Source organism: Cervus canadensis, chromosome 5, assembly GCF_019320065.1.
Source record: "Cervus canadensis isolate Bull #8, Minnesota chromosome 5, ASM1932006v1, whole genome shotgun sequence".
NCBI classification, from domain to species: domain Eukaryota; kingdom Metazoa; phylum Chordata; class Mammalia; order Artiodactyla; family Cervidae; genus Cervus; species Cervus canadensis.
In genome coordinates, this window is record NC_057390.1 from 100,868,966 (window position 1) to 100,890,983 (window position 22,018).

Below are 22,018 nucleotides of genomic sequence, written 5' to 3' on the forward strand. Positions count from 1 at the left end.
ATCCAGGCACGTCCCCAGCCCCTGCCCTCCCCCGGCCCCTGCCCTCCCCCGGGCCCTGCCCACCTCCAGGGCCCTGGCCCCAGATCCAGGCGCTCCCCCGGCCCCTGCCCACCTCCAGGGCCCTGGCCCCAGATCCAGGCGCTCCCCCGGCCCCTGCCCTCCCCCGGGCCCTGCCCACCTCCAGGGCCCTGGCCCCAGATCCAGGCGCTCCCCCGGCCCCTGCCCACCTCCAGGGCCGTCCTGCGGGGTCGGGTGCAGTACTCGCACAGCTCCTCCTGGCCCCGTGCGGAGCCAAACTCCCGCAGCTTCTCCCGCTCCAGCTCGTGGGGTGAAAGACAGGCCAGGAGTTCAAAGAAGGAGCGGCGGGGGACACTGGCGATGTCCAGGTACTGGGACACGAAGCGCCGCATGGAGCAGGGCTGTGGCAACCGCGCGGGGCAGGCGACACCTGCAGGGGATGGGACGCTGTGGGGCGGGGACGCGGGGATGCGGACACAGGGTGCCGGGGGGCATGGGGGAGTGCAGTGTGCGGGCGCCGCGGCCTCGGAGGCTCACCCGGCTCCCGGGGCTGCAGCGTGAAGTGCTGCTCGGGGTCCAGGCCCAGCGCCTGGCAGAACTGCTGGACGTGGCTGGCTGTGTTCTCGGGCTGGATCAGCACCACGTCTCCGGCTGCAAAGCTGTGGGGAAAGGACAGCCAGGGCCTGGGGAGGGGCCCGCCTGCGGGGGGAGGACGCTGGGGCTCCGGGAAACCGCAGAGGAAGGAGGCGGGGGGCCAGGGGGCCCCTGGACGGGTGGGTCCCACCTCCCCAGCTGTCGTCTCTGCTCTCGGCCGACACGCACCCGCGTTGGGAGAGGAGCGGCTCAACCCCGGACCGTGGCTCCCTCGTGCAGCCCTGACTCCGCGGGGCCCCGGGGCTGGCCCGCACCTGATCCCAGAGTCTGAGATGTCGAACTCAATCAGCCGCACGTCCTGGAAGTGCGAGGGCCCCGTGACCCTCCGATTGCTGACCATGGGTGCCAGGAACGGCTGCAGCTCTGAAGGGGGTCCCTGAGGGTCTGTTCCGGCCACACACAGCTCCTCAGGGCCCGAGCTGGGGGTGTCCTTGAGGAACTGCAGGGTGAACTTGGAGGGCCAACTGTGAAGGGGCGGACACTCGTCAGACCGCTGGCCAGGTCTGCTGTGCCGGTGGGTGCCACCCCAAGGCCACACTTACGGGACTCCAGGAGGGCTCAGGTCGAGGTTCAGAGGCACAGAGTGCGGCCCCAGCACCTTCTCCCACAGATCCTGCAGCCAGGGGTCGACGGCGGCATCGGGGCTGTAGAGAGCAGGTGCACACCCCTCTGGGGACCCTGCTCCCGTCCGGGCCCACAGGAGGGCACCCCCACCCTACGACCCACTCACCCCAGCTCGTGCTGGTCATCGCCCAGGCACACGGGCAGAAGGGCGCTGCCCCCGAGCTGCAGCAGCCGGCGGTGCAGCTTCTTGGCCACGAAGTTGAACCTACAGAGAAGACAGAGCCGGTGCTGGCCCCGGGCCCGCAGGGACGGGAGGCACACGCCCAGAGGACTGCACAGGGTGGAGGCTCCCAAGGCTCCACAGGTTCCTTCGCTGGCTCCCTGAAGGACAGCGCCTCCCTGGGAGGAGCAGAAGGGTCTCTCACCCGCCCCATGGGCGTGCCCGGCAGTGGGAACAGACGTCTACACTATGCACTGAACAAAAGCCCCAGACCCTTCCCAGACGAGGATCACAAGGCCACCCACTTTCCGTCCTTTTCACCCGGACAACTGCAGGCCTCAGGCTGCGTCTGGCTCTGGAGGCATCTGTACGTAGCGACCCCTCCCTCAGCTCCGAGCTGTAGTCTTAGGGGTTTTAATGTTTCAGGAGCCCCACGCTATGTGTACCCTTGAACACAAAGCCCTCAGCACTTCCCTGGGAATGGTGCAAAGCGCCAGCACTCTGCTCAGGACACAGGCGTGCCGCGACAATGGTGAGAGGAAGCAAAGCAGAGGTGGCCACGGAATGGCTCCCAGGGGCCGGGCTCTTTTGCGCCCTGCCTGCTCACACCTCCCTGTTCTCCGTGCTCATGGTAAGCTCGAATCCCTCCTCAAAGGCTGCTTATGAAGGCAGGGTGAGCCGGGGTCCCCTGTTGCCCTACATCACGTGTTGACAGAGGACGCTGGCTCGGGCCCTGGGGTCTGGCTCTGGTCCTGCCTGGACTGTGTCTCAGGCGTGGCCCCAGCCAGGCTCCCCCCGCCCCCCCACCGGCTGCCCTGCCCACTTCCTGCATGAACCGGCCTGTCTTTCAAGCCCAGGGCTTCTGGCCATGAAGAAGGTGCCACCAAGGAGCATCTGTGGGGCCAGGACGTGTGGCCAGGGCCACGGCCTCGAGGGAGCGCCATGGGGGCTGGGTCACGCACCCTTCTGCCAGGACCCCGTGTGGATGTGGGGTCAGGCCCACCCTCCCTTACTCACTTGGTGTAAGACGAGTCCCCGAGACCCAGGACAGCAAAGTCCATCTGACAGAGGGCAGTGGACGGCAGGCTCCTCCGGAAGATGAACCTCCAGAAACTCTGCAGCGGGAGAGGGGAACTCAAGGCCTCTCCTGGCCGTCAGGGCCCAGGCCTCCCCTGGGCTCTGCTCTCCTACCTAACGCTTTTGTTATTACAACAAGACCGCTTCTTCTTGTTCTACTGTAGTAGTGAAAAAGTTGGGGAAAGACACAAAATGGTAAAGCGGAAGAATGCTACTCAGGCACCAGTGCCAGAGCTGGGCTCCAGTGCTGCCCGCAGAGGGCTGGGGGAGCCTGGCGGGGCTGTCACCAGCGGGGCAGCTGCTGGCCTGCCCCCCACTGCCCAGCGTGCGGGCAGCACGGCCCGGCAGCTCTCAGCCCCGTCTCGGGCCTCAGGGCAGACCCCCAGGCTCCTCTCGGGTCTGGCTCCCCACCTCAGGGGAATCTTCCCTCCTGGGCCTGGAGCTGCCGGCCATCAGGCTGCTCTGTGTCCATGCCCCGCCCCCGCAGGGCCAGCCTAGGTCCCACACTGCCCCCCTCCCCCAGGGCACCCTCACCTCCATGCGGCCACTCATCCCAGGTGGCCCCCAGGTCGGCGCCCGAGTCCCTCTCCTTCCCTGACCATAGGGTCACCACTGGGCAGCCTGTGCAGGAGCGCCGCCCATTCCACGCCTTGGCCTAGTCTTCCTGCAGGCCCAGAGGTGCTTCTGAGATCTCCTGATTAGATCTTATCTCCTGAAGGCTGTGGAAAGCCTCAAGGTACTTCCTGAGAAAGGGTCCAGGGACGATGAGCTTCTCATGGCTTAGGTGTGAAAATGCTGGGCTTCCCCTTGCACCGCTGGCAGACAGTGGGGCACACTTCAGGCTGACACTGTCTTCTTCAGGCCCCTGAAAGTTTGCTCTGAGCTGGTCCAGCTGGGTGGGCGCTGCTGGGAAGCCAGTGTCCCTCTGTGCCCTGCCCTGTCCCCAGACACCTGGGCACTCTGCACTTCCAACAGCTGAAACCCACGAGTCAGGTGTCAGCGGGAGCCTGGTTCACACCCGCCAGCCCTTCCTGGGCACATGGCGGGTTTGTGGGCTGGAGACCCAGCCTTCAGTCCTGTTGACACTTTCCGTGGTGATTCCCTCACCGCTCTCGTTCCTGTTGTGGGGCTGCTGGGAAAATCTTGGGCTCCTGATGTTATCTTTCTTGTTCCCTAACTTTGTTATGTTTTCTGGGAGATTTTCTCAACATTGTCTTTTGACCTGGTATCATTTTAGGGTGGTCTCCTCAGCTCCTGCCCTGCCCAGGCTTTGCGTTTCTGGCACCAGGCTCGCCCCCCTCACAGATGGAGCTCTGCTCTGCCTGTTCCTCTGGTTCTGCATGTGCTTCTCTTGGTCCCCGTCCTTCCCAGCGGTCTTTCCTCGAGCACGTGGTCATTCTTCGTGGTCTGTGCTTCAGAAGATGACAGAAAACCCCAAGTTCGGGCCTGTCACCAGTGGATTTCTTGGCCAAGAGAGGGGGCGAGTCTCAGCTGCCTGGAGGGGCTTGCCCGGCCAGTGTCCTCCAGGATGGTGACAAGGAGGCTGGGGTCTCATAGTCCTGTTCTGTGCTGGGTTGGGAGGGCCCCATCTTGACTCCCTCCATGGTGTCCATCCTGGCATCCGGCCCTCCTGTAACCACCCTCATCCCGGTGTGACCATCACCACGCTGATGCTGTTAGCTTCCAGTGTAAAGTCAGGACCTCTGCCAGCTGACCTGATGGAGGTCTTTATCCCCCGCCCCTTCCACACCCTGGTCTCTGGCATCCACCACGCGCCTCCTGCCTTGCTCTCCCCAGAGCTGCCTCCTCTCCTGCACCTCCTCCTGTGCTGGTATGCCCACTCCAAGCCTATTCTTCAATCTTCTGCCTTTTGCACCTATCAGCATTTAAACATGCCTGGGTTTCTCTATCTCACAACTATTCTGTTTAACCCCTTAACCCCACTCACAGCATAAGAGTTTTTGAATTGTTTCATGTGCAGACATCCTTAAACACTTCCCTGCTCGAGGTTGCCAGCTGTCCCTTTGCTGACCTTACTTCATTTCCTTGCAGCTTTGAGCGCCAGAAACCATCCTCTGGAGACAGCCACCCCTCTGCCCTCGACCTTGGAGATGGTCCACTCCCTCTTCTCGCTGCTGGGGCCACTTTCCTCCCCCTCACCGCTTTTCTCCACCTTTCACGCCTTTGTGTTTAAGGGCAGCCCGTCCTGGGGGAGAGAGGCACTTCCTTCCTCTCGCCTCCATATTTTGGCCACTGCGACATGTGCGTCCACTAAGGATCCTCACTGGAGCTCCAGGCCGACTGCGCGTCTCCACCTGGACAACGTCCAGGCATCTTACCCTTCTGATTCTCTTACTTCTGTGCGTGGAAGCACCATCTGTCCTAGTACCTAGGCCCAAATCCCTGTCTTAATTCTACCTTCTTTCTCATCTTTGAGATTTGATCCCACGATTCCATGTTCAATCAACTCTACCTTCTTAACATCTCTGGAGGGCGTCTGCTCCACTCTGCTCTGCCACCATCCTGCCTCGAGCCTCAGGCTCTTGTCTGCGTTGTGCCCACCTCCCACCACCACCACCCTGGTTCCTGCTCTCCTACAGCCTGCTCCCCCAGCAGACAGGGGCTGGTTTTGCTAGAAGACACATGTGACTGCATCACCTCATGGGTTCCAGGCCCTTCATTTCAAATCCTTCTGCCTCCCTGTGGCTGCTGACCTCTTTGGGATCCAACCTGGCTGCCTGCTCCTCTTCTTCCCTCCAAGCCTGACTCATTCCTTGGTTCGACCATCCGGAACCGCTTTCCACTTTTCCACAGCTGGGCTCTTCTCCTCCTCTGCAGACGTTGCTCCCTCTCGCCTGGTGCCTGGCTGGCCCCAATTATCCTTCAAGACTTAGCCTAGCCTCTTTTCTTCCAGAAAGCTCTCTCTGAACCTCCAGATTGAGGGAGGCAGCCCTAACTAATGCTCCCATTAACATCAAGCACTTTCTCTTGCGACATGCATCTTTCTGGCATTGTAACTACCCGTTAAACTCTTGCTTTTGCTATGTTTTGAGTTTCACGAGGGTAGAAATGTGACTACTGGGTTCATAGCTGGATTCCCAGTATTAGGTTATGCTTGGAATACAATATGTGCTCAAAAGATGGTCAAAGAATGGCAGAATGTTCCCTGAAGGTGAGCTCTGAAATACACACAAGACCCATACCAGATTTATATAGAGCCCTGGAAAAAACATGAAAAGTTAAAGTGGTGCAGAGTTTATTAGGAAGGATACCCAGAACCCCCTGCTCCACCCAAAGACCTCGTCCAAAATCCACAGGAGAACAATTATTCACTGTGCTTCTCAAGTCTTTCCAGGCAATGAAAGGATCTGAGCCCCTGAGCACACTTCAGGTCAGCCTTACCTTCATGTTGTCCGGGGGGTCTCCTTGGCCTGTAGTTGCACAAACAAATATCACCAGGGGCTCATTAATCAGATTCACCTCAACAAAAAGACACATATGTAAGGCCTCGGGCTGTAATGGCCAGGCATCCTCCCAGCAGCCTGGCTCCCCTCCTTCTCTCAGAGGAATGGGGCAAAGGGACTCAGCGCTCGCGAGCTGCCGGCCTGCCTTCTCTTTCAGGCTCCCCTCCTACCGCTCCCCTGTCTCCTTGCATTAAACTGGCCGCTGCTCCCAAGCGTTCCCGGACCCTAAATCTGCCGTAACGGAAGTGCCCGCTCTCAGACGAAGCGTAGCCCCCTGGGGTCGAGCGCTTTGGGGGCCAGCGCCCCAAGCCCGCCGGGTGTCCCCGCCGAGGTCCGAGGAGCCCTCACCACCGGGTAGGAGTCCAGGGCTTGCACCCGGCAGTTCAACTGCCGGCGCCGGGCCTCGCGGCCCAGCCTCTCCGACACATCCTGGGCTGTGCCCGTTTGGCTGCCGAAGAGCACCAGGAGCCGTGAGCTCGGCATGGGCTGACCCCGGGGAACCCCAAACTCCTGACGTGACCCGCAACACTCGCCACGAGCCCGTGGCCGCTGCGACCGGCTCCGACTTCCGACTTCCGGCGTCGGCCGGAAGTGACGCCCCAGGGCCGCGCCCGGCGGGGCATGGCGTCCGAGCGCGGCGGGCGTCGGCGGGTGGCCTGTGAGGGGTCCCAGGTCGGGGCCGGGGGGTCGGCCGCGCGACGGGGCCGAGGGCCGGGGCAGGCGGGGCCGCTTGCTGCCTCTCGTTGGCCGCGGCGGCGGCGGGCGCCAGCGAGGCTAGGAGGGCGCGGCCGCGTAGCCCGGCAGCTGGGACGCTCGGCCGGGCCCCGGCCTGCGCCCAACCGGCGCGATGCTCTTCTCGCTCCGGGAGTTGGTGCAGTGGCTGGGCTTCGCCACCTTCGAGATCTTCGTGCACCTGCTGGCCCTGTTGGTGTTCTCCGTGCTACTGGCCCTGCGTGTGGACGGCCTGGCTCCTGGCCTCTCCTGGTGGAACGTCTTCGTGCCCTTCTTCGCTGCTGACGGGCTCAGCACCTACTTCACCACCATCGTCTCCGTGCGACTCTTCCAGGATGGAGAGAAGCGGCTGGCCGTGCTTCGCCTTTTCTGGGTCCTCACAGTTCTCAGCCTCAAGTTCGTCTTCGAGATGTTGTTGTGCCAGAAGCTGGTGGAGCAAACGCGAGAGCTCTGGTTCGGCTTGATCACGTCTCCGGTCTTCATTCTCCTGCAGCTGCTCATGATCCGTGCCTGCCGGGTCAACTAGCCTCGCAGAAGATAGGCTGGAATGCTGGGACCCACGCCGAGTCCCCATGTCTACCACACCAGAGGAGAAATCTGAGTCTGAGAGCCAGCTTGTGCCCTGCTGCGTGCCTGGTTTTCAATCAGTCATGTCTGAAGTTGTTCCCTCAGCTGGGCTAAAAAGAGCAGCCTTGATTCTTAAAGTGTATTCTCTCTTATTTCATGCTTTGAATAGCTAATCTTGAACTGAGATCCCTAGAAGGATCCTGAGAAGGCCAGACAATCCTGAACTCCTGACAGAAACTGCATATAAGTAAAATATCCTGATGGGCTCTTGAGTATTTTCATGGATCCTGGCAAAGTACGCCGTGTGCAAAGGCTGCAAAGCCGGACTCGGGGTTTGCCCTGGCCAGCACTGCTGACCTGAGTGCTTGCTGTCCCCACCTCCCCAGACAAGACTTTCTTAGATGCTTGAGCTCTAAAAAGTGTAAACCAGCTTGTGTCTTCTCCCCAGTGGCACTGTGGAGGATGGCTTTTTCTTCATTCCAGCCCAGGCAGACAGGAGGATGTTGAATAAGTGTGACCCGACCCTATCCAGAGATCTGTCGCCTGAGAAAAGAACTCGCTTTCAAGGCACTGCTTGGCTTCCTGTCCCCAGCTTTTCCACCACCTTGTGGCCGGCAGTGTTAGTGCACCTGAGACATTTAGGCCACTATGGGACCAGAGAGAGGAACAGGTGTTCTGATGTGAATAGGCATTGAGACCTACACATGGGGAGTTTGCAGTTGGTCTCAGCCCACGCTTGTCACTCTGAGGGCTTTGGTTTGATGCCAGTTAGGTGCCAAATGAGAACATTTGCTGAGATGAAAATAAAATAAGAGAATGTTTTGCTGAAACACACAGTGGTTGCCTGACCTTTTGAGGGTTAATGTTGAGATGCTCCCTGCTGTGTGGTGTACATGGTTACAGAGCTGAGGTTGTAAGAGAGGGCTGGAAGTTGGCTCGAGCCTTCTGGGTGAATGGGAGGGTAGTTTCCTCGGAGAATCCCTGCTTCCTCCCTGGGGAGCCAGAGTGAAGACAACCCCCCGGGGGTGGGCCCATGTTGAGGACTTAACAGGCAGCTTGTGTGACATCAGAGTCTCTGTAGGCCTTGCTGACCTGCAGAGCAGGAGTCAGCAGACTCTGACCCGGGGCCTGTTTTTGTACTGCCCGTAAGCTAAAAATAACTTATATTTTCAAAGGGTTGTAAAAACAATGTGACAGAAATGAATGTGGCCTGCAGTGTACAGGGCCTTTCAATCTTGGCACGGTTGGCCTTTGGGTCAGATCACTCTTGGTTGTGTGTGTGTGCAGGGAGAGGCTGTCCTGGGCATCATAGAGTGTTCAATGGCACCCCTGATCCCCACTTACCAGATGCCAGGAGCACCCCTCACATGTGACAGCCCAGTGTCTCCAGACATTCCCTAATCTCCTGGAGGAAAAAACTGTTCCTAGTAAGAACCGCTGGACTAAATTACCCCCTGTCTTGCCCATGTTTTCTGGACTCTTGTTCTAGGATGGATGCTGCATGGCCTGAACCACTGAGATGCTTGAGTTGGAGGCTGGTCTAGTTTGTGCCACAGCTACAGAAATGTCTCCTACCCAGCGTCGGCATAACCTGTGTCAAAACCAGATACAAACTGACCCTTGGGGTTGGGTTTCCTTTCAATGTTATTTTTAGTTTGTGTGTTTTATCACTGCCCTGTTGAATTCTGGTAGTTTAGGTAATCCTGTCAGCATACAAGGGATGAGCGCAAAAATGCTCAGCTTCCTTCTGGGAAGGTGATTTGAGGAGAGTCCTGACGGAACACTTGAGCCCTGGAAGGCTGAAATCCAGTTTCTTTTCTCCAGCTGGATAGACTGGGCTGTTACAAGTACTGTTATTGCAGTGATAGCTGCAGACTGCCATGGGACACAGAAGTGGAGAAGGGCCTCAGAGTTGAAACCTGCCCTGGGTCTTCGCAGAGGCCCAGGTGCTCTTGGAGCCTGGTCTCTGAAAAGTGAGTGTAGCGGGAGGCAGTAGTGTCATTTGTGAACATCTGTTGACTGTAGGCAGGTGATGGAAAGGCAGGGGACAGTTGTCCTTGCCCATGCCCCCAATTTGTCCTCTCATTGGCTCCAGCAGGCCTGAAAGAACTCTGTGCAGCTCTCCTGGGGCAGTGAACTTCCTCATGGCAAGTACACAGAGAAGGTGTGCCCTCAAGGGCAGCGTTGGGATGGGGGCGGTTCATCAGGCAAATGGAACGTGTCCCGGCTATTATTGCCCTGTCTGCCTTGGAGTGCTGTGGGCCTGCTCGTATGCCTTACGGGCTTCCACACTCCCGTTCGTGTTTGGTGGGCCCTGGATGACCAAGGGTGAATAGTTTCCACTACTTGTCTGGGCAACAAGAGTGGATTCTAGGGGCCAGTAAAAAACAGAGATTTCTGAGAAACCGATTACTCCGCACTGGGTGGGGCTTCAGCCGTTGGTATCTCCGCTAAGTCCCGCGGGAGACCCAGGACCGCAGGTGGGCAGTCCTTAGACCCATAGGCACCTGGGCCAGGAAGAGGGAGGCTGGCGTACAACCAGCGGACCGCTCACGGGAGCGGGACAGCCTTCCAGTCCTGGGTTGGCCCTTCTTCCACTGCGCTTTCCCTGGGATAACAGGCGGACAGACCAAGAGCAGCCAAGGTGAACCGCGACGCGGGGCCCAGGCGTCCGGCCGGCCTGCCTGCGGGGCAAAACCCGCCCCCTCCTGGCTCCGCCTTCCGGGAGCGGCTAGCCCAGGGAGCAGAGGCGGAAGTGTGGGCCTCCCTGGAGGGGCGTGAGGCGTCACGGGCGTGTCCAAGGGCCTCCCCAATAGGGACCCAGTCCGGGGCTGGGCGCTGTCCACTGAGGTCGGCGGGAGGGCGGGGTCGAGGAAAACGCTTTCCAATCAGCGTGGCCGGCTATCCTCCCTGCCATAGGTGGGGCCGCGGGGCTGGGGCGGGCCTGAACGGGCCTCTCCCCCAATGGGCGGTGGTCCGGGGGTGTGGCAGCTGCGCGAAGGCCGGCGGCGGGCGGCGGCCGCAGTCCCCGGCGCGCGCTGGATCCGGCGGCGACTCCGCAGCATGGCCGGCTTGGGACGGCCGGGCCCAGCGCCCCGCGCCGCGATGCCTGCCTGGAAGCGAGAGATCCTCGAGCGAAAGCGGGCTAAGCTGGCGGCCTTGGGCGGGGGCGCGGCGCCGGTCGCTGGGGCTGGCGCGACGGAGACCGCTGGGCCGGTGACTGAGCCGCTGGTGCTGGCCGAGAGCCTGGGCCCGCTGCGCGAAAACCCGTTCATGCGGCTCGAGTCGGAGCGGCGGCACGGGGCGCGGCGCGCCGGGGGCGCGGGCGCGGCGGGGCCCGGAGCGCGGCCCGCGGAGCAGCTGCTGGAGCTGTACTGCCGCGTGCCCGGCGTGCGCACCATCCGCGCCGACAACATCCTCATCATCGAGTCGGAGCCCGGCTTTCCGCCCGCGCCCGCGCCCAGCCCGGGCCTCGGTCCCGGAGGGACCGCCCGCATCCGCGCCGCGGAGGTGCTTGTGTACGAGGCACCGCCGACGCCCGGCCGCGTCAGCCGCCTGCTCCAGAAGTTCGACCCGCCGGCCGCGCCGCGCCGCCCCGGGAGCCCGGAGCGCGTTCGCCCCGCGCCGCCACCCTCTCCGGGCGCGGCCGTTCCGCGCGTGGGCGAGCGCGCCGCCTGCTTCCAGTCCGATCCGGAGCGCTGCGGCTCAGGCCTTGGCCCCGGGCCCCGGCGCAGCGGCTTCTTGCACAAGACTAGCAGCAACTCCTTCACTGTCCACCCGCGGGGCCTGCGCCATAGTGCGGGCACTCGCCCACTCCCCAACGGGCCCCTGGCCCCGGAGTCCCGGGCCGGCGCTGCCAACGGCTTTGAGGGCTCCGCGCCTGAGCCAGGCGAGTGGAAGCCAAAGGTGGAGTCGGGGGAGGCCCCCGCCCACCAGTCCCCCAGCCCGGGGACCCCCAGTGCCACTCCAGCCGCGGATCCGGCCTTGCCCACGCTCAGCTCTTCCAGTGCCACTCCCAGCCAGCGCCAGTGGGTCTCCGCGGCCACCAGCGCCAATGACTCCTTCGAGATACGGCCGGCCTCAAAGCCAGACATGGGCAGGATCCCTGCCGGGGACCTCCAGGCCCGGGCTCTGGCTAGCCTTCGAGTGAACTCTCGAAACTCCTTCGTAGTCATCCCCAAGCGCAAGACCTCTGGGGCTCCTCCTGGGGAAGGGAGGCGGTCCGTGGCGCCTCCAGAGGAAGAAGTTGGCTGGGCCTCCCAGCACCCAGAGCATGAAGCCCAGCAGGTACCTGGAGTGGATGGTGTGTTTGCAGGTGGGAGGAGCCCCCCCAGAATCGTGGAGGGGGGCAGCCCTGCTCCAGCCGCTGCCCTTGTGGACCCTGCTGTCAGGTGGCAGGGGCTGCCCTCACCACCCCCATCTCCACGGGCCGCCGCTGAAGCTGAGCCCTCCCAGGGCTTCCAGACTCCTGGCTTGGCCAAGAACGGCAGGGAGCCTAGGCGGCCAGGGCTGCCCATCACTTTCATTGATGAGGTGGACTCGGAGGACGAGGTCCCCCAAGAAGCCAAACTGCCCTGCTCCGGGGCTGGTGCGCCTCCCCAGTACCACCCGCATCCGACCAGGCCTGGGTACTTGTCAGAGCTCCAGCATCGGGGTGGCAACACCTTCACAGTGGTGCCTAAGAGGAAGCCAGGGGCCGTGCAGGCCAACGGCGAGGCCAGGCCAACGGAGGCTGAGGAAGAGGAGCCAGGCAGAGTTTCGGAGCCCCCTGCTGCTGCAGGGACCTCACTGAAGAAGCGCTACCCCACTGTGCACGAGATCGAGGTGATCGGCGGATACCTGGCCCTGCAGAAGTCTTGTCTCACCAAGGCCGGCTCCTCAAGAAAGAAGGTGAGTGGTGGGGGGTAGAGTCCACAGAGGGAGGGGGAGAGGTGGCAGGTCACAGATCTGTGGGTGTAGCACAGGGCCTGCTTCCAGGACACCTGGGCTGGGTGTGGGATGGCGTCTACGTGGACCAGAGAGGGCTGGTGGCTGTGCGCGCTCCAGGAGAGTCTGGGCTGGGGAGTCACTGGCACTCGTTCCAGTGGGATCCTAGGGACCTAGGGGCTCTGTACACTGAGGCTGGTGGGGACGGCGGGTCTAGCCAGGGTCGTGTCTTCCTGTTGACTTTCATGGCTTTCTCTGGAATTGGCCGGGCAGTCCTGTCCCAGGTGGGCCCTGGCTTTGAGGAGTGGCCTGGCATGTTCTTTGGGTCCTGGCCTGTGTCCTGGCCTATGCAGGTAGCAGGGGCCAGGGTGGAAGTGGGAAGGGGCAAGAAGCCCTTTGATTTGGATGGGGTGGGACTCCTACTCTCAGCTCCCCAGAGAGCATACCGGCTTCGCGCTTAGCAGGACTTGGCTTTGAGTGAGGGTTGACCGAGCCCTTGGTGTGTGGCAGGCTGGTCTGAGCCTGGGCTGAGCTGCTGGGGAGCGATGAAAAGGCTGCCCTCACTGGGGAGGAGAGGCCAGGTGCAGGGCCAGGAGCCTTCTTGGAGCCTCACTGCCCCGGCTTCTTGGTGGCCTGGCACCCTCTGGGCACAGGGGTACGTTCCTCATATTCTTCCCGGTCATTCCGGCAGCAGTGTGTTACCCCGGGGCGGATTCCAAGGCCAGCTCCACAGGACTGTGGTCAGCAGGTGCTGCGGGCAGATGCACTCTCCCCGGGTCGGCCTCTCCTCCTCTGCTCGTCCTGAGGCTGCCTCTGCCCTTCGCCTCAGTGTCTTCCGTGGGGGGCGGTGACGTGGTGTCACCGGAGCCCCCTTGCCCGCTGTCCTGCTGGCGCTGTCTCATTAGACGTGGCGCCTCGCCTGCCTGCTTCCTTTCCACTTCCTGCCTCAGGGTCGGCCTTGGCACTGCCCTCGCTCCCTGCATCACCCTCTCCTGCCGCTCCATCTGCCTGCTCAGGCATCTGCGCCCGTCCCCCGCCGCGCTTCCGGCGCCCCCCACGCCTGCCCCGTCCTGCCCGCCTGACCTTGCCTCACCCTCTGTCCGGGCCCTCTGGCAGCCACGGTCGCAGCCCCACCCCCATGCCTGTTCTCTCCCCCGTCTGCCCCTGCTCCTTCATCCTGACCCTTGGCCCCAACTGCTGCTGGAGGCTCTTTTCCCCTGCTGGCCTCGGGCGGTGGAGGCAGTAGCTCCCGCCCTGCCGTGCAGAGGGTGGGCCTGAGGCCAGTGGAGGTCACGGAGCTCTCTGTTGAGCCCCCGTCCCAGCCCCACGGCCCTCATGCTGGGAGCCTGCCTGCTGCTTCCTGGGTCCGGAGGGCTGCAGCCCAAAGCCTGGGGGCAGGGCTGTGGGGGTCGCCCGTGGTTGAGTTGGGGTGAGAAGGAGGGGAGGAAGTTACGGGAGGAAGCAGGCCCCGGCCTGGCCTGGCCCTTGGACCAGCCTGGTCCCTGCCCCGGTGCCAGCCTCAGGGGTTGGGGGTCCAGATGGATGGTGCTTCGCATGGCTGAGCGGTCTGGCTTGGGCCCCGTCAGAGCAGCACGCGCTGCTGCGGGCAGTTTCTGCCTGGGCAAGCACCAGCTGCCGTTTCCAGGAAGAGCGGCATGCCTGTCGGGTGGGACGGAGGCGTGGGGCCGCCCAGCCCCTCGGAGTGAGCTGGGCCACCCCGGCCGTGGCCGCCCCTGCGCCCTGGCTTCGGCTCGCCCGCTCCAGCCAGCCGGGACTTCATCGTTGTCCCGCCTCCCCAACCCCGCAGTCCAGGGACGTGGGGGTCCGGAGGCCAGCAGGATGTCGGGGGCCTTCCGGGCGGGGTGGGGGCCAGACCACCGCCTCTTCCGGGGGACAGTAGGGCGCAGCTCCTCACGTGGGCAGAGGCTGCCGGTGACACGTCCGAGGAGGGCGCAGCCCTGCCCTGGGCTGTGGGCACCCAGCCAGCCGTACACCCCGGAGCCGTGCCTGGGGGGCGCACATGGCCCCCAGTTAGTTACCTCTGGGCAGAGGCACAGAGGCTTACCTCCCCTGCTGCCAGGGCCCGCTGGCTGCTGGGGGAGGGGCGGCCACGCCCTTCTCACCCCTGCCCCAGCCCTGGCTCCCCGGGTGGGGCAGCCTCCTGGGGTTGGCACTGTGGGCCTCTCCCCTCCCCTCTGACCTCCTCACTTGCCCATTGCCCGCCCAGCCCAGCACGATGCCCGCAGGGCCTCAGCCTCCGTGTCCAGGTCCAAGCCTCCAACCACCCACCCCTCTGGTTCTCAGGCCCCAGGTACCACTGCCCTGGGGCACTGCTCCCCCACTGCCCCCCACCCCCCACTCTTCTGTGTGGTCTTTCTAGAGCCTGGGACTGCTGGAGCAGGCCTGGACCCTCTCAGCTTCCCCACTGATGGCTGTCGGGGGGGAGGCTGCTCTTGACTCAGGGCATCTCTCCTGAGCCATCATGGCAACTCCTCTGGGGCCGTGCAGGGTGGTCCTGTGGGCCCCTGGAGCTTGGGCTGAGTGGGGGATGGTGGATGCAGGGGTACGGGGTGGGGTGGGTGCTCACCCCTGGCTGGGACCGCTGGAGCCCAGCTCCCTGCCCAGACAGTGCAGGGTGGACACTGTCCAGTAACCGGCTGGGCGTGCCGGATGGGGTGCGGTGAGGGTGAAGTAGGCGGAGCCAGGACCCACCCTCTGGCAATCCAGGGCAAAGTCCCCGCCGGTCAGCTGACCAGGCTTGTGCAGGTGCCTCTGGCTGCAGCCCCTGCCTGTTCTGTCCGCCTGGGGTCTGGAGACGGGGTCCCCCCAGCCCACGAGTCAGGGGTGTCCTGTGACCCACAGAACTGAGCTCACGCGGAGCCTGGGGACTGAAGGGGGGTGGGACGTGCCCTGCGGCGTGCCCCAGCTGTCTGAGCCAGACCTGTGGGCACACCCCTCCCGCCCGGCCCTCGCCTGGCCAGGCCGTGCCAGGCTCGGGGCCTGCTTGCGCCCAGCGCCCTCGGTGTCCCGCTGGCAGCCGGTCACGCAGACTGATGAGAGCATGCTAACCCGCCGGGCCTGGCAGCAGGCCCGTCCCTGTCCCCGGGGGGATGGGCGCAGAGGGCCCAGGGTCCTCGGGGATGACCCTGTGTGTCCAGGGGCACGCTCCCTGCGGGCCTGGGCCGGGCAGCCCCTGTGCCAGAAGCCCCTTCCTGCTTTGGACTCCTCCTGGGGTCTTTGGCCCCAGGTCTCAGAGGGCCAGTTCCAGGGGCGGTGGAGGGGGGTTGGCCAGTTGACTCCATCCCCACGGGGGCCACGGAATCACCGCACACAGCTGCCCAGGTGGGATGCTCCGAGTCATGGGCAGCCCCCAACCCAGGGCAGGCCCCTGCCAGTGGGGAAGCTGAGTGGAGGAGGCTCCAGGCTTGCGCCAGTGTCCCCAGCAGTGGGTGGGCACTTGTGGACTCTGGCAACCACCCTTGTGCCAGCTCTCTGTTCCGTTTGGCCTCCCAGGCGGGAGGGGGGCAGCTGAAGGTCCAGGTGGGGCCTGTCTGGGGACAGAACACCACGATCCTGCTTTTACCCGGCCCTGGTGGTGGTCTGCCCGTTTCCCTGACCTCTTATCTGTGTGGACGGCTGCCAGGAGCTGGCACACGAGATCCCACCCATGACAAGGTCATGAGGGAGAAAACCTGACGGGCAAGGCAGATCAGGTTTTCAGGGATTCCAAAAAGCTGCCCCCGGCGCTCACCTTAAAGATGATATTTGTCTTTCTGATGCTTGCTTCAATAGACTACTCCCTAATTTCTGTGACACAGGCAGAAGGCCTTCCCCAATCTCTTTCCAAACAGAATCAACTTAGAACTTTAGTTAATATGTCCGCTGGACTGCGGTATCCTATAAGATTATCCAGGATGAAAGGAGTGTTTCAATTTAGACCCCTTTGCTGGCATTCTAGCCTGCTTGGCAAATGCGTGCTAATGCACATGACTGCTCACAGCACCTTAATCATAAAACAGCATAAAGAACCTGGTCACACAAAGGCCCTAATAGGCACAGAGCCCTTCGGGGGTGAGGAAGCCCTGTTAGAGAACACAAAAATATTATTCTAAAAGTGGTTATAGTTAAAGATTTAGAAAAATAAGAGTTTAGAATTGTTAATTTTAACCAGGAATGCTAAACAGGGGCTGCCTCACCGGAGCTGCAGAGTCTTTGTGTGGTAAACCTTTTAGATAAATTTAACTGATAACTTCTGCAAAAGGACTGACCTTTGTGTTCATTAAAGAATGGATTACGGAAAACAGCTTTGCATTCACCTAGGTCATAAAATGTCAATAGGCCCCAAGGCCAGAAGATAATGTACAAGACCCTCATAAACAAAGAAGTATGCAGAAAACACCCTGGTTTCTTGAAGAACAAGCTGATGTAATGTTAAACTATCTTCCCCTTAGAAATTTACTAATTTAGGGTATAAAAGCCACGGTAAAAAATGAAGCATTGCCAGACTCTGCCAGACTCTGAGCACCCCCCGTCTGGTCACTCTCTCTCTCTCTCTCTTTTTCTCTCTCTCTCTTTCTCTCTCTCTCCCTCGCAGACTTGGCCCTATCAAGGCTGGTCTCACATCTCTCTCTCGCCGACGCCGTTCATCCTGAGGGTACCCCCTGAATCCTGCTGAGGCTGGACCCCGGCAGACGGCTGTGGCGAGGGCAGCAGCTCCTGGGCTCGGGACCTGCCCAGTTGGTGTCTGTGGGCCAGGCAGAGGCGGGCAAGGCTGCCCACAGCTGTGTGTGCCCACAGGAGGTGGCAAGAGCCCTGCCCTTCTTTCCGGACCCTGGCTCAGCAGGGCAGTGCCAGCCGCTCCTGGGCAGCCCCGTGCATGTCCCCCAAGGCCGGGCCCTCTGCTGCCCAGGATCGCAAGCCCGGCTCTTCTGAGACCCCTTCCCCTCCTGCTGTCCCCAGGCCCCGGGTTTTTCGCCCGGGGGCCTGGCTGCCTCCTCGGCTCCTTCCAGGGGAAGAGGAGGAACTTGAGCTGACTGTGGTGTCCTGTGCCCTGGAGTTTAATATTTCGAGTTCCAGTAGGGCTGCTCGCATCTGCCGCGGGCAGGCGGCTCCCGTATTCATTACCACCCCGCCTGGCCGGCCGAGCCCTGCGAGCAGGCGGTGGGAGCCTGGCCCTGGGCCCCAGAGAGGGAGCGTCCGGACCCCACGGCCCCTCCCCGCCCGCAGCACAGACTGGGCTCAGAGGCCTGTGGGCGGAAAGGGGAGGACTTGCTTGGGCGTGGACTCCTGGGGCCTGCTGCGTGGACAGGGCAGGTGAAGACTGCGTGGGCAGTCCTAGTGAGAGAAGAGGGCCGCTGACCCCTACTCCGCGCAGCCTCCGGCTGCCTCTGTCTGCAAAATGGTGACGGCACTCGGTGCCCCCTTCCCTGGCCTGGCACAGGGCAGTTGCCTGACTTCACGTGGGCCCTTGGGGGCCTGGCCCAGCAGCGGTGGTCTGTGCTGAGCAGGGCAGGCAGGATCATCCTGGTGCCTGGCAAGCTGGGACGTGAACTCAGGCCTGGAGGAAGGCCCCAGATGACAGGAGGGGCTGCTGGAAGCACAGAGGTGGGCTCCCAGGTGCAGCCTCAGCTGGACCTGCTCCTGCCGGGAGTCTCAGGCTGGGAGATGTGGCTGGTGCCCTGCCTCCCTCGGGAGGCAGACCTGCAACCCTGGGAACCGCCTTGGAGGCGTCTGGAGACCCCCTGGCTTAGGGTGCCTGGTGCAGCTGGGGTCTGGGCCCTGGGAACGGTGGTCACTAGGAGTGAGGGTACCCTGGGGCGGGAGGGCGTGGGAAGGGCTGGGCGGGGCTCAGGCTGCAAGCGGACACCCTCGGCCTGAGGGTCCAGGTGGAGGGTCTTCTCTGATGAGGGGCAGCCCCCACTGCGGGGCCGATGGAGTGCGGGGCTCCTGCTCTGGTCTGACATCCCACTGCACCCCGGGGGCCCCGTGCACCCAGCTCCGCCCAGCTGGAGGACCCCCAAGGCCCGCAGTGGGGCCTTCGCTGATGCGCCCCCTGCCCCCAGATGAAGATCTCCTTCAATGACAAGAGCCTGCAGACCACGTTTGAGTACCCCCCCGAGAGCTCCCTGCAGGAAGAGGAGGCGCAGGAGGAGGAGGAGGGGGACGTGGAGGAGGATGCGGAGGCCTCTGGCCCTGACGGCGTGCCGGAGAAGCACCTCATGCTCTTCCTGCCCCGGGCCACGTTCGTGAGCAGCGTGGGGCCCGAGAGCCCACGGCTGCCGGACGGCAGCTCCAGTGAGTGCCTGTCAGGGCGGGCGAGCGGGTGGGCAGGCGGGGTGGGGTGGCCCAGGTCGTCGGATTCCAGCCACATGTCCACCCGTTTGGCCTGCAGGCCTGTCCAGCTACACGCCGAAGCACTCCGTGGCTTTCAGCAAGTGGCCAGAGCAGGTGCTGGAGCGGACTCCAAGTGTGGAGGAGGCCCCGCCCAAGGAGGTCATGGTGAGCAGGGCCGGGTGGTGGATGGGCACCCAGGGAAGGTGGGCGAGATGGGGGATCTAACGCCTGGACGTGCCCTTGATTGCCTCCACACCGCTCTCTCAGCTCACCCCCGCCGGGCAGAACGACCTCTCCGACTTCCGAAGTGAGCCAGCCCTCTACTTCTGAACTCCCGCCCTCTGACCAGCACGGCCAAGGCTGACGCCCCCCGGCCTGCCAGGCTCTGCCCACCCACGTGCCGCGCGCACTGCCTGGGGCCTCACAAGCAGGCCGGTGCTCAGGGCCCGAGCTGGGGGCACCCTGGATTCCTGACCCTGGTTTGCGGGCACTGCCTGTGGGGAGGGGCGGGTCCTGTCAGGTGTGTCCATGTGGAGGCCTACGGACCGGATTTCCCCAGCCCACACCCCCACATCAGCCACTGTTTCTGATGATCAGCACGTCTCTCCCCGCCTCTGATGACGGACTCAATAAACAACACTGGATGAACTGCCTCTACCTTCCTGCATGGTCCTGGGCTGGGGAGAGGGGGCACAGGGGTGCGGTCTGCGAGGCTACATCGAGGCAGCGTGGGGGAGGCCACCCATCCGGGGTCGGATGGAGGACCAGCATGGACTTGTGTGCCCAGGGAGGTGGCCCTAAATGACGCCCCACACCGCGTAGCGTGGCCCTTGTTGCCCCGCTTTGGCTGGGCAAGGGTCTTCCCTGTGCCTGCCCTGTGAGTACCCCCGGTCTCTAGGGCTTCCCCTGCCCCCCAGAAGCAGCTCAGTGAGAGCTGTGGTGGGAGGCGGGACGCCAGGCGAGCTTTCTGGGGGCTGGAACTCTGGGCCTGGGAGCGGGAGCACTGCAGCTTGTGGGGTCTGAAGGTTTTCCTGAAGGGCCAAGGGCTGGGGGTGCAGAGAGAGGGGCCAGGCAGGCAGCCTTGCTGCTTGTTTAGACTGGAAGGTTCTCGGACCCACCGGAGCCTGCAGGAAGGCCGTGGCAAGCTGACCACTCGCTTGGGGTCCTGCTTGCAGGGAAAACTGACAAGAGGTGACAAGAACGGGAGCGGCTCCTGGCTGGACTGGCTGCCTGTGGAGCCAGGCCATTCACAATCCAGCCGTCGAAGGCGTGTCTTTTCCTCTTGGAGTGTCAAGCCCAGGAGAAATGCCACCTGGCCAGGCTTGGGAAGGAGGAAGCTGTTTTCCTGGAGGAGTGGGCCCAGGCTTCTGTAGACCTTTTCAACTGACACGTGCTTCCCAGTCGGCCCGGCCCTAAGAGACAGCAGTTGTGGGGACCCCAGGTGGGCTGACAGGCCAAGGAGATGGGCCCAGAGAGGACTCAGGATGGAGGGCTGGACCCCAGGCTGCACGGAGGCCGCTCGTGACCAGAGTAGGAAGCACGGGTGCTGTGCTGCCCGGCAGCACTCGGAGTCACTGGGCTGGAGAGCAGCTCTTCCCGGGGGCTCTAAGGCCAAGCAAGTCCCCTGGGCCCGGCCTTACCCTAGAGGCCAAGCCCAGCAGCAACTTCACTGAAGTGTGGGCTGTATGATAGGCTCAGGGGAAGGGTGTGGCAGAGGGTCACAGGAAATGCTCAGGGGCACCCTTACCTCTGTCCCTAAAGCCAAGGCTGGACAGAGGGAAAGTCACCCCAGGCCCTCTTCTCTCCGTCAAAGGAGCCATATGACAGCTGGGAAGGGTTTGTGTTCTGACTTGAGCGGGGCTGCGGTTTGCATCTGGCAGCCCCACACTCTACACAGGCAGCAGTGTGGCATGCATCTTTACAAAAGCAAACTTTATTGACAGTCACAGGCCTCCAGGGCAAGCTCTGAGGCAAAGAAGGGCCCCAGCCCCTCCCCCACCTGCCTGGGCACCTACCAGTTGAGGAAGGAAGTCTGGGGATTCCCGCGGTGCTGAGTTTAGACTGGGGGCCTTCCCTGCAGCCCCAGGGGGTGTGGGGGCCCTGCACAGAGCTACCCTCCCCAGAACCTGCGTGAGTGCAGGACTAGGACCCCCACCTGGTGGGCCACACCCAGGGCCCCTGGAGCTTGGCAGTTGCCTCTCTTGGCACCAAAGACAACAAACGGAGAAAGCTGCTTCCCTGAAGAACAGAGATGCTTGAAGACAGGCTTGCGGGGGCTGCCGAGCCGCAGGCAGGACGCCCGCCTGGGGCCTCCTCAGCTCTCTTTGCCTCCGCTGCTCTTCTGCTCTGAGGCTGTGGCCTTGGTCAGGTTCCCCGCTTCTCGCTTCAGGACACTAAGCAGAGTCTGCGAGCTCTCCAGGATCTGCGAGCAGAGACATCAGCCAGTTAACACTGTTCCTCCCATCAGAAAGTTGCCACCGCCTGGCGCCGTCGCCTGTACCAGGCCCTGCTCCCCTCTGAGTATAGCCCAAAGCCCACTGCTCACACCCTGGGAAGCCAGGCCCAGGTCGGCTCCGGCTCCTGCTGTTGCTCAGTCTGGAGCCAGGGACACGGCGACAAGGCGCCCACAGTAGGACCCAGGCCGCGCTGTCACTCCACGGGGGCCTACGGCCTGTCCAGGCGCCCCCGGGCCAGCACCCGGCCCCCGAGCCCCACCTTGAGGTAGGCGGCTTCTGTCTCCGCTATGGTCCGATCGAATTCGTTCCGAGAGGCGATCTTGCGCGCCAGGTTCTCGTTGACTCGGGCCAGCTTCTCCGTCAGCTGCCTCACCTCGTTCTGCAGCCTCTGCTTCTCGTCCTCCTCCTGCTGGATCTGCCGGCACAGCTCCTCCCGCTTCTGGCACAGCTCCTCGATGCCTGGGGCGGGCAGGGAGCGGGCGCGGTGGGCGCCGGGGGCCGCGGCGGGAACGGGAGCGCCGGCCCCGGCGCGCGAGGCGAGCGGCCAGCGAAGGCCCGGGCGCCCAGACCAGGCCGGCGGCCGGCGTCCCAGGGCGTCTGGCGTCTCAAAAGGCCCCGCGCGAGCCCCAGTACAGTCTGAGGGGCCGAGAGCGCCCAGGCCCACGCACCCTGCTCGCGCCACAGGCGCCGGCTCTCGGGGTGGCCACTCCGCGGCTCCGCCCAGCGTCCGAGCAGCTTCGGCCGGAACAGCCGCGCGCGGCGGGCCAGCGCCGGCCCGGGCCCGCAGGCCGGCGACCCCGCCGCCCTCCCAGCCCGCCCGCCGGCCTCGCCGCGCGGCCACTCACACTTGACCAGCTCGTTGTTGTAATTCTGCAGCGCCGCGCCCTGCTGGGTCATGTTCGCCGCCGGTCCCCGCCGCCCCAACCGCCGCTGCCTCCCCCCTCGGCGCCTGCGCACGACCTCCGCTCGCCCCGCCCCCGGGTCGCGTCACCGCCCCTGCGCCTCTC

General features: G+C 63.3%; 4 protein-coding genes across 6 annotated transcripts in view; 2 read left to right on the plus strand and 2 right to left on the minus strand.

Moving 5' to 3' along the window:
• The window catches only part of NDOR1 (NADPH dependent diflavin oxidoreductase 1), an 8,327-nt gene extending 1,755 nt beyond the window's left edge, over nucleotides 1-6,572 (minus strand). For 2 of the 3 annotated variants that reach the window (XM_043470176.1, XM_043470175.1), the window contains exons 1-7: nucleotides 6,346-6,572; nucleotides 5,936-6,013; nucleotides 2,474-2,571; nucleotides 1,403-1,501; nucleotides 1,215-1,316; nucleotides 556-1,136; nucleotides 228-448 (exon numbers count right to left, since the gene is read on the minus strand). In XM_043470176.1, coding sequence (XP_043326111.1) covers nucleotides 228-448; nucleotides 556-1,136; nucleotides 1,215-1,316; nucleotides 1,403-1,501; nucleotides 2,474-2,571; nucleotides 5,936-6,013; nucleotides 6,346-6,480 — 1,314 coding nt within the window. In that variant the 5' untranslated portion in view covers nucleotides 6,481-6,572. The remainder of the gene's footprint in view (nucleotides 1-227; nucleotides 449-555; nucleotides 1,137-1,214; nucleotides 1,317-1,402; nucleotides 1,502-2,473; nucleotides 2,572-5,935; nucleotides 6,014-6,345) is intronic. The other variant, XM_043470177.1, reaches the window with a different exon arrangement.
• A 35-nt stretch (nucleotides 6,573-6,607) lies between these two features.
• TMEM203 (transmembrane protein 203) lies at nucleotides 6,608-8,126 on the plus strand. The gene has a single exon (XM_043470179.1). It carries the CDS (start codon nucleotides 6,845-6,847, stop codon nucleotides 7,253-7,255), a length of 411 nt encoding a protein of 136 aa, XP_043326114.1. The 5' UTR covers nucleotides 6,608-6,844; the 3' UTR covers nucleotides 7,256-8,126.
• A 2,193-nt stretch (nucleotides 8,127-10,319) lies between these two features.
• TPRN (taperin) lies at nucleotides 10,320-19,208 on the plus strand. Its single transcript, XM_043470174.1, has 4 exons — nucleotides 10,320-12,186; nucleotides 18,285-18,516; nucleotides 18,614-18,720; nucleotides 18,823-19,208. The coding sequence occupies exons 1-4, from the start codon at nucleotides 10,360-10,362 to the stop codon at nucleotides 18,883-18,885; spliced, it is 2,229 nt and encodes a 742-aa protein (XP_043326109.1). The 5' UTR covers nucleotides 10,320-10,359; the 3' UTR covers nucleotides 18,886-19,208.
• A 1,262-nt stretch (nucleotides 19,209-20,470) lies between these two features.
• SSNA1 (SS nuclear autoantigen 1) lies at nucleotides 20,471-22,015 on the minus strand. The gene is made up of 3 exons (XM_043470183.1): nucleotides 21,857-22,015; nucleotides 21,271-21,470; nucleotides 20,471-20,977 (listed from the first exon to the last, which is right to left on the minus strand). The coding sequence occupies exons 1-3, from the start codon at nucleotides 21,906-21,908 to the stop codon at nucleotides 20,870-20,872; spliced, it is 360 nt and encodes a 119-aa protein (XP_043326118.1). The 5' UTR covers nucleotides 21,909-22,015; the 3' UTR covers nucleotides 20,471-20,869.
• Between the last annotated feature and the right edge of the window lie 3 nt (nucleotides 22,016-22,018).

What these genes read in the sequence shown, in the direction of transcription:
- TMEM203 (XM_043470179.1), top strand. Translation starts at nt 6,845, where the DNA reads ATGCTCTTCTCGCTCCGGGAGTTGGTGCAGTGGCTGGGCTTCGCCACC.
- TPRN (XM_043470174.1), top strand. Translation starts at nt 10,360, where the DNA reads ATGGCCGGCTTGGGACGGCCGGGCCCAGCGCCCCGCGCCGCGATGCCT. An exon ending in CCGGCTCCTCAAGAAAGAAG is followed by an intron (nt 12,187 to 18,284) that starts GTGAGTGGTGGG and finishes CCCTGCCCCCAG; the next exon opens with ATGAAGATCTCCTTCAATGA. An exon ending in CCCCGCCCAAGGAGGTCATG is followed by an intron (nt 18,721 to 18,822) that starts GTGAGCAGGGCC and finishes CCGCTCTCTCAG; the next exon opens with CTCACCCCCGCCGGGCAGAA.
- SSNA1 (XM_043470183.1), bottom strand. Translation starts at nt 21,908, where the DNA reads ATGACCCAGCAGGGCGCGGCGCTGCAGAATTACAACAACGAGCTGGTC. An exon ending in CAACAACGAGCTGGTCAAGT is followed by an intron (nt 21,471 to 21,856) that starts GTGAGTGGCCGC and finishes TGCCCGCCCCAG; the next exon opens with GCATCGAGGAGCTGTGCCAG. An exon ending in CAGAAGCCGCCTACCTCAAG is followed by an intron (nt 20,978 to 21,270) that starts GTGGGGCTCGGG and finishes CTCTGCTCGCAG; the next exon opens with ATCCTGGAGAGCTCGCAGAC.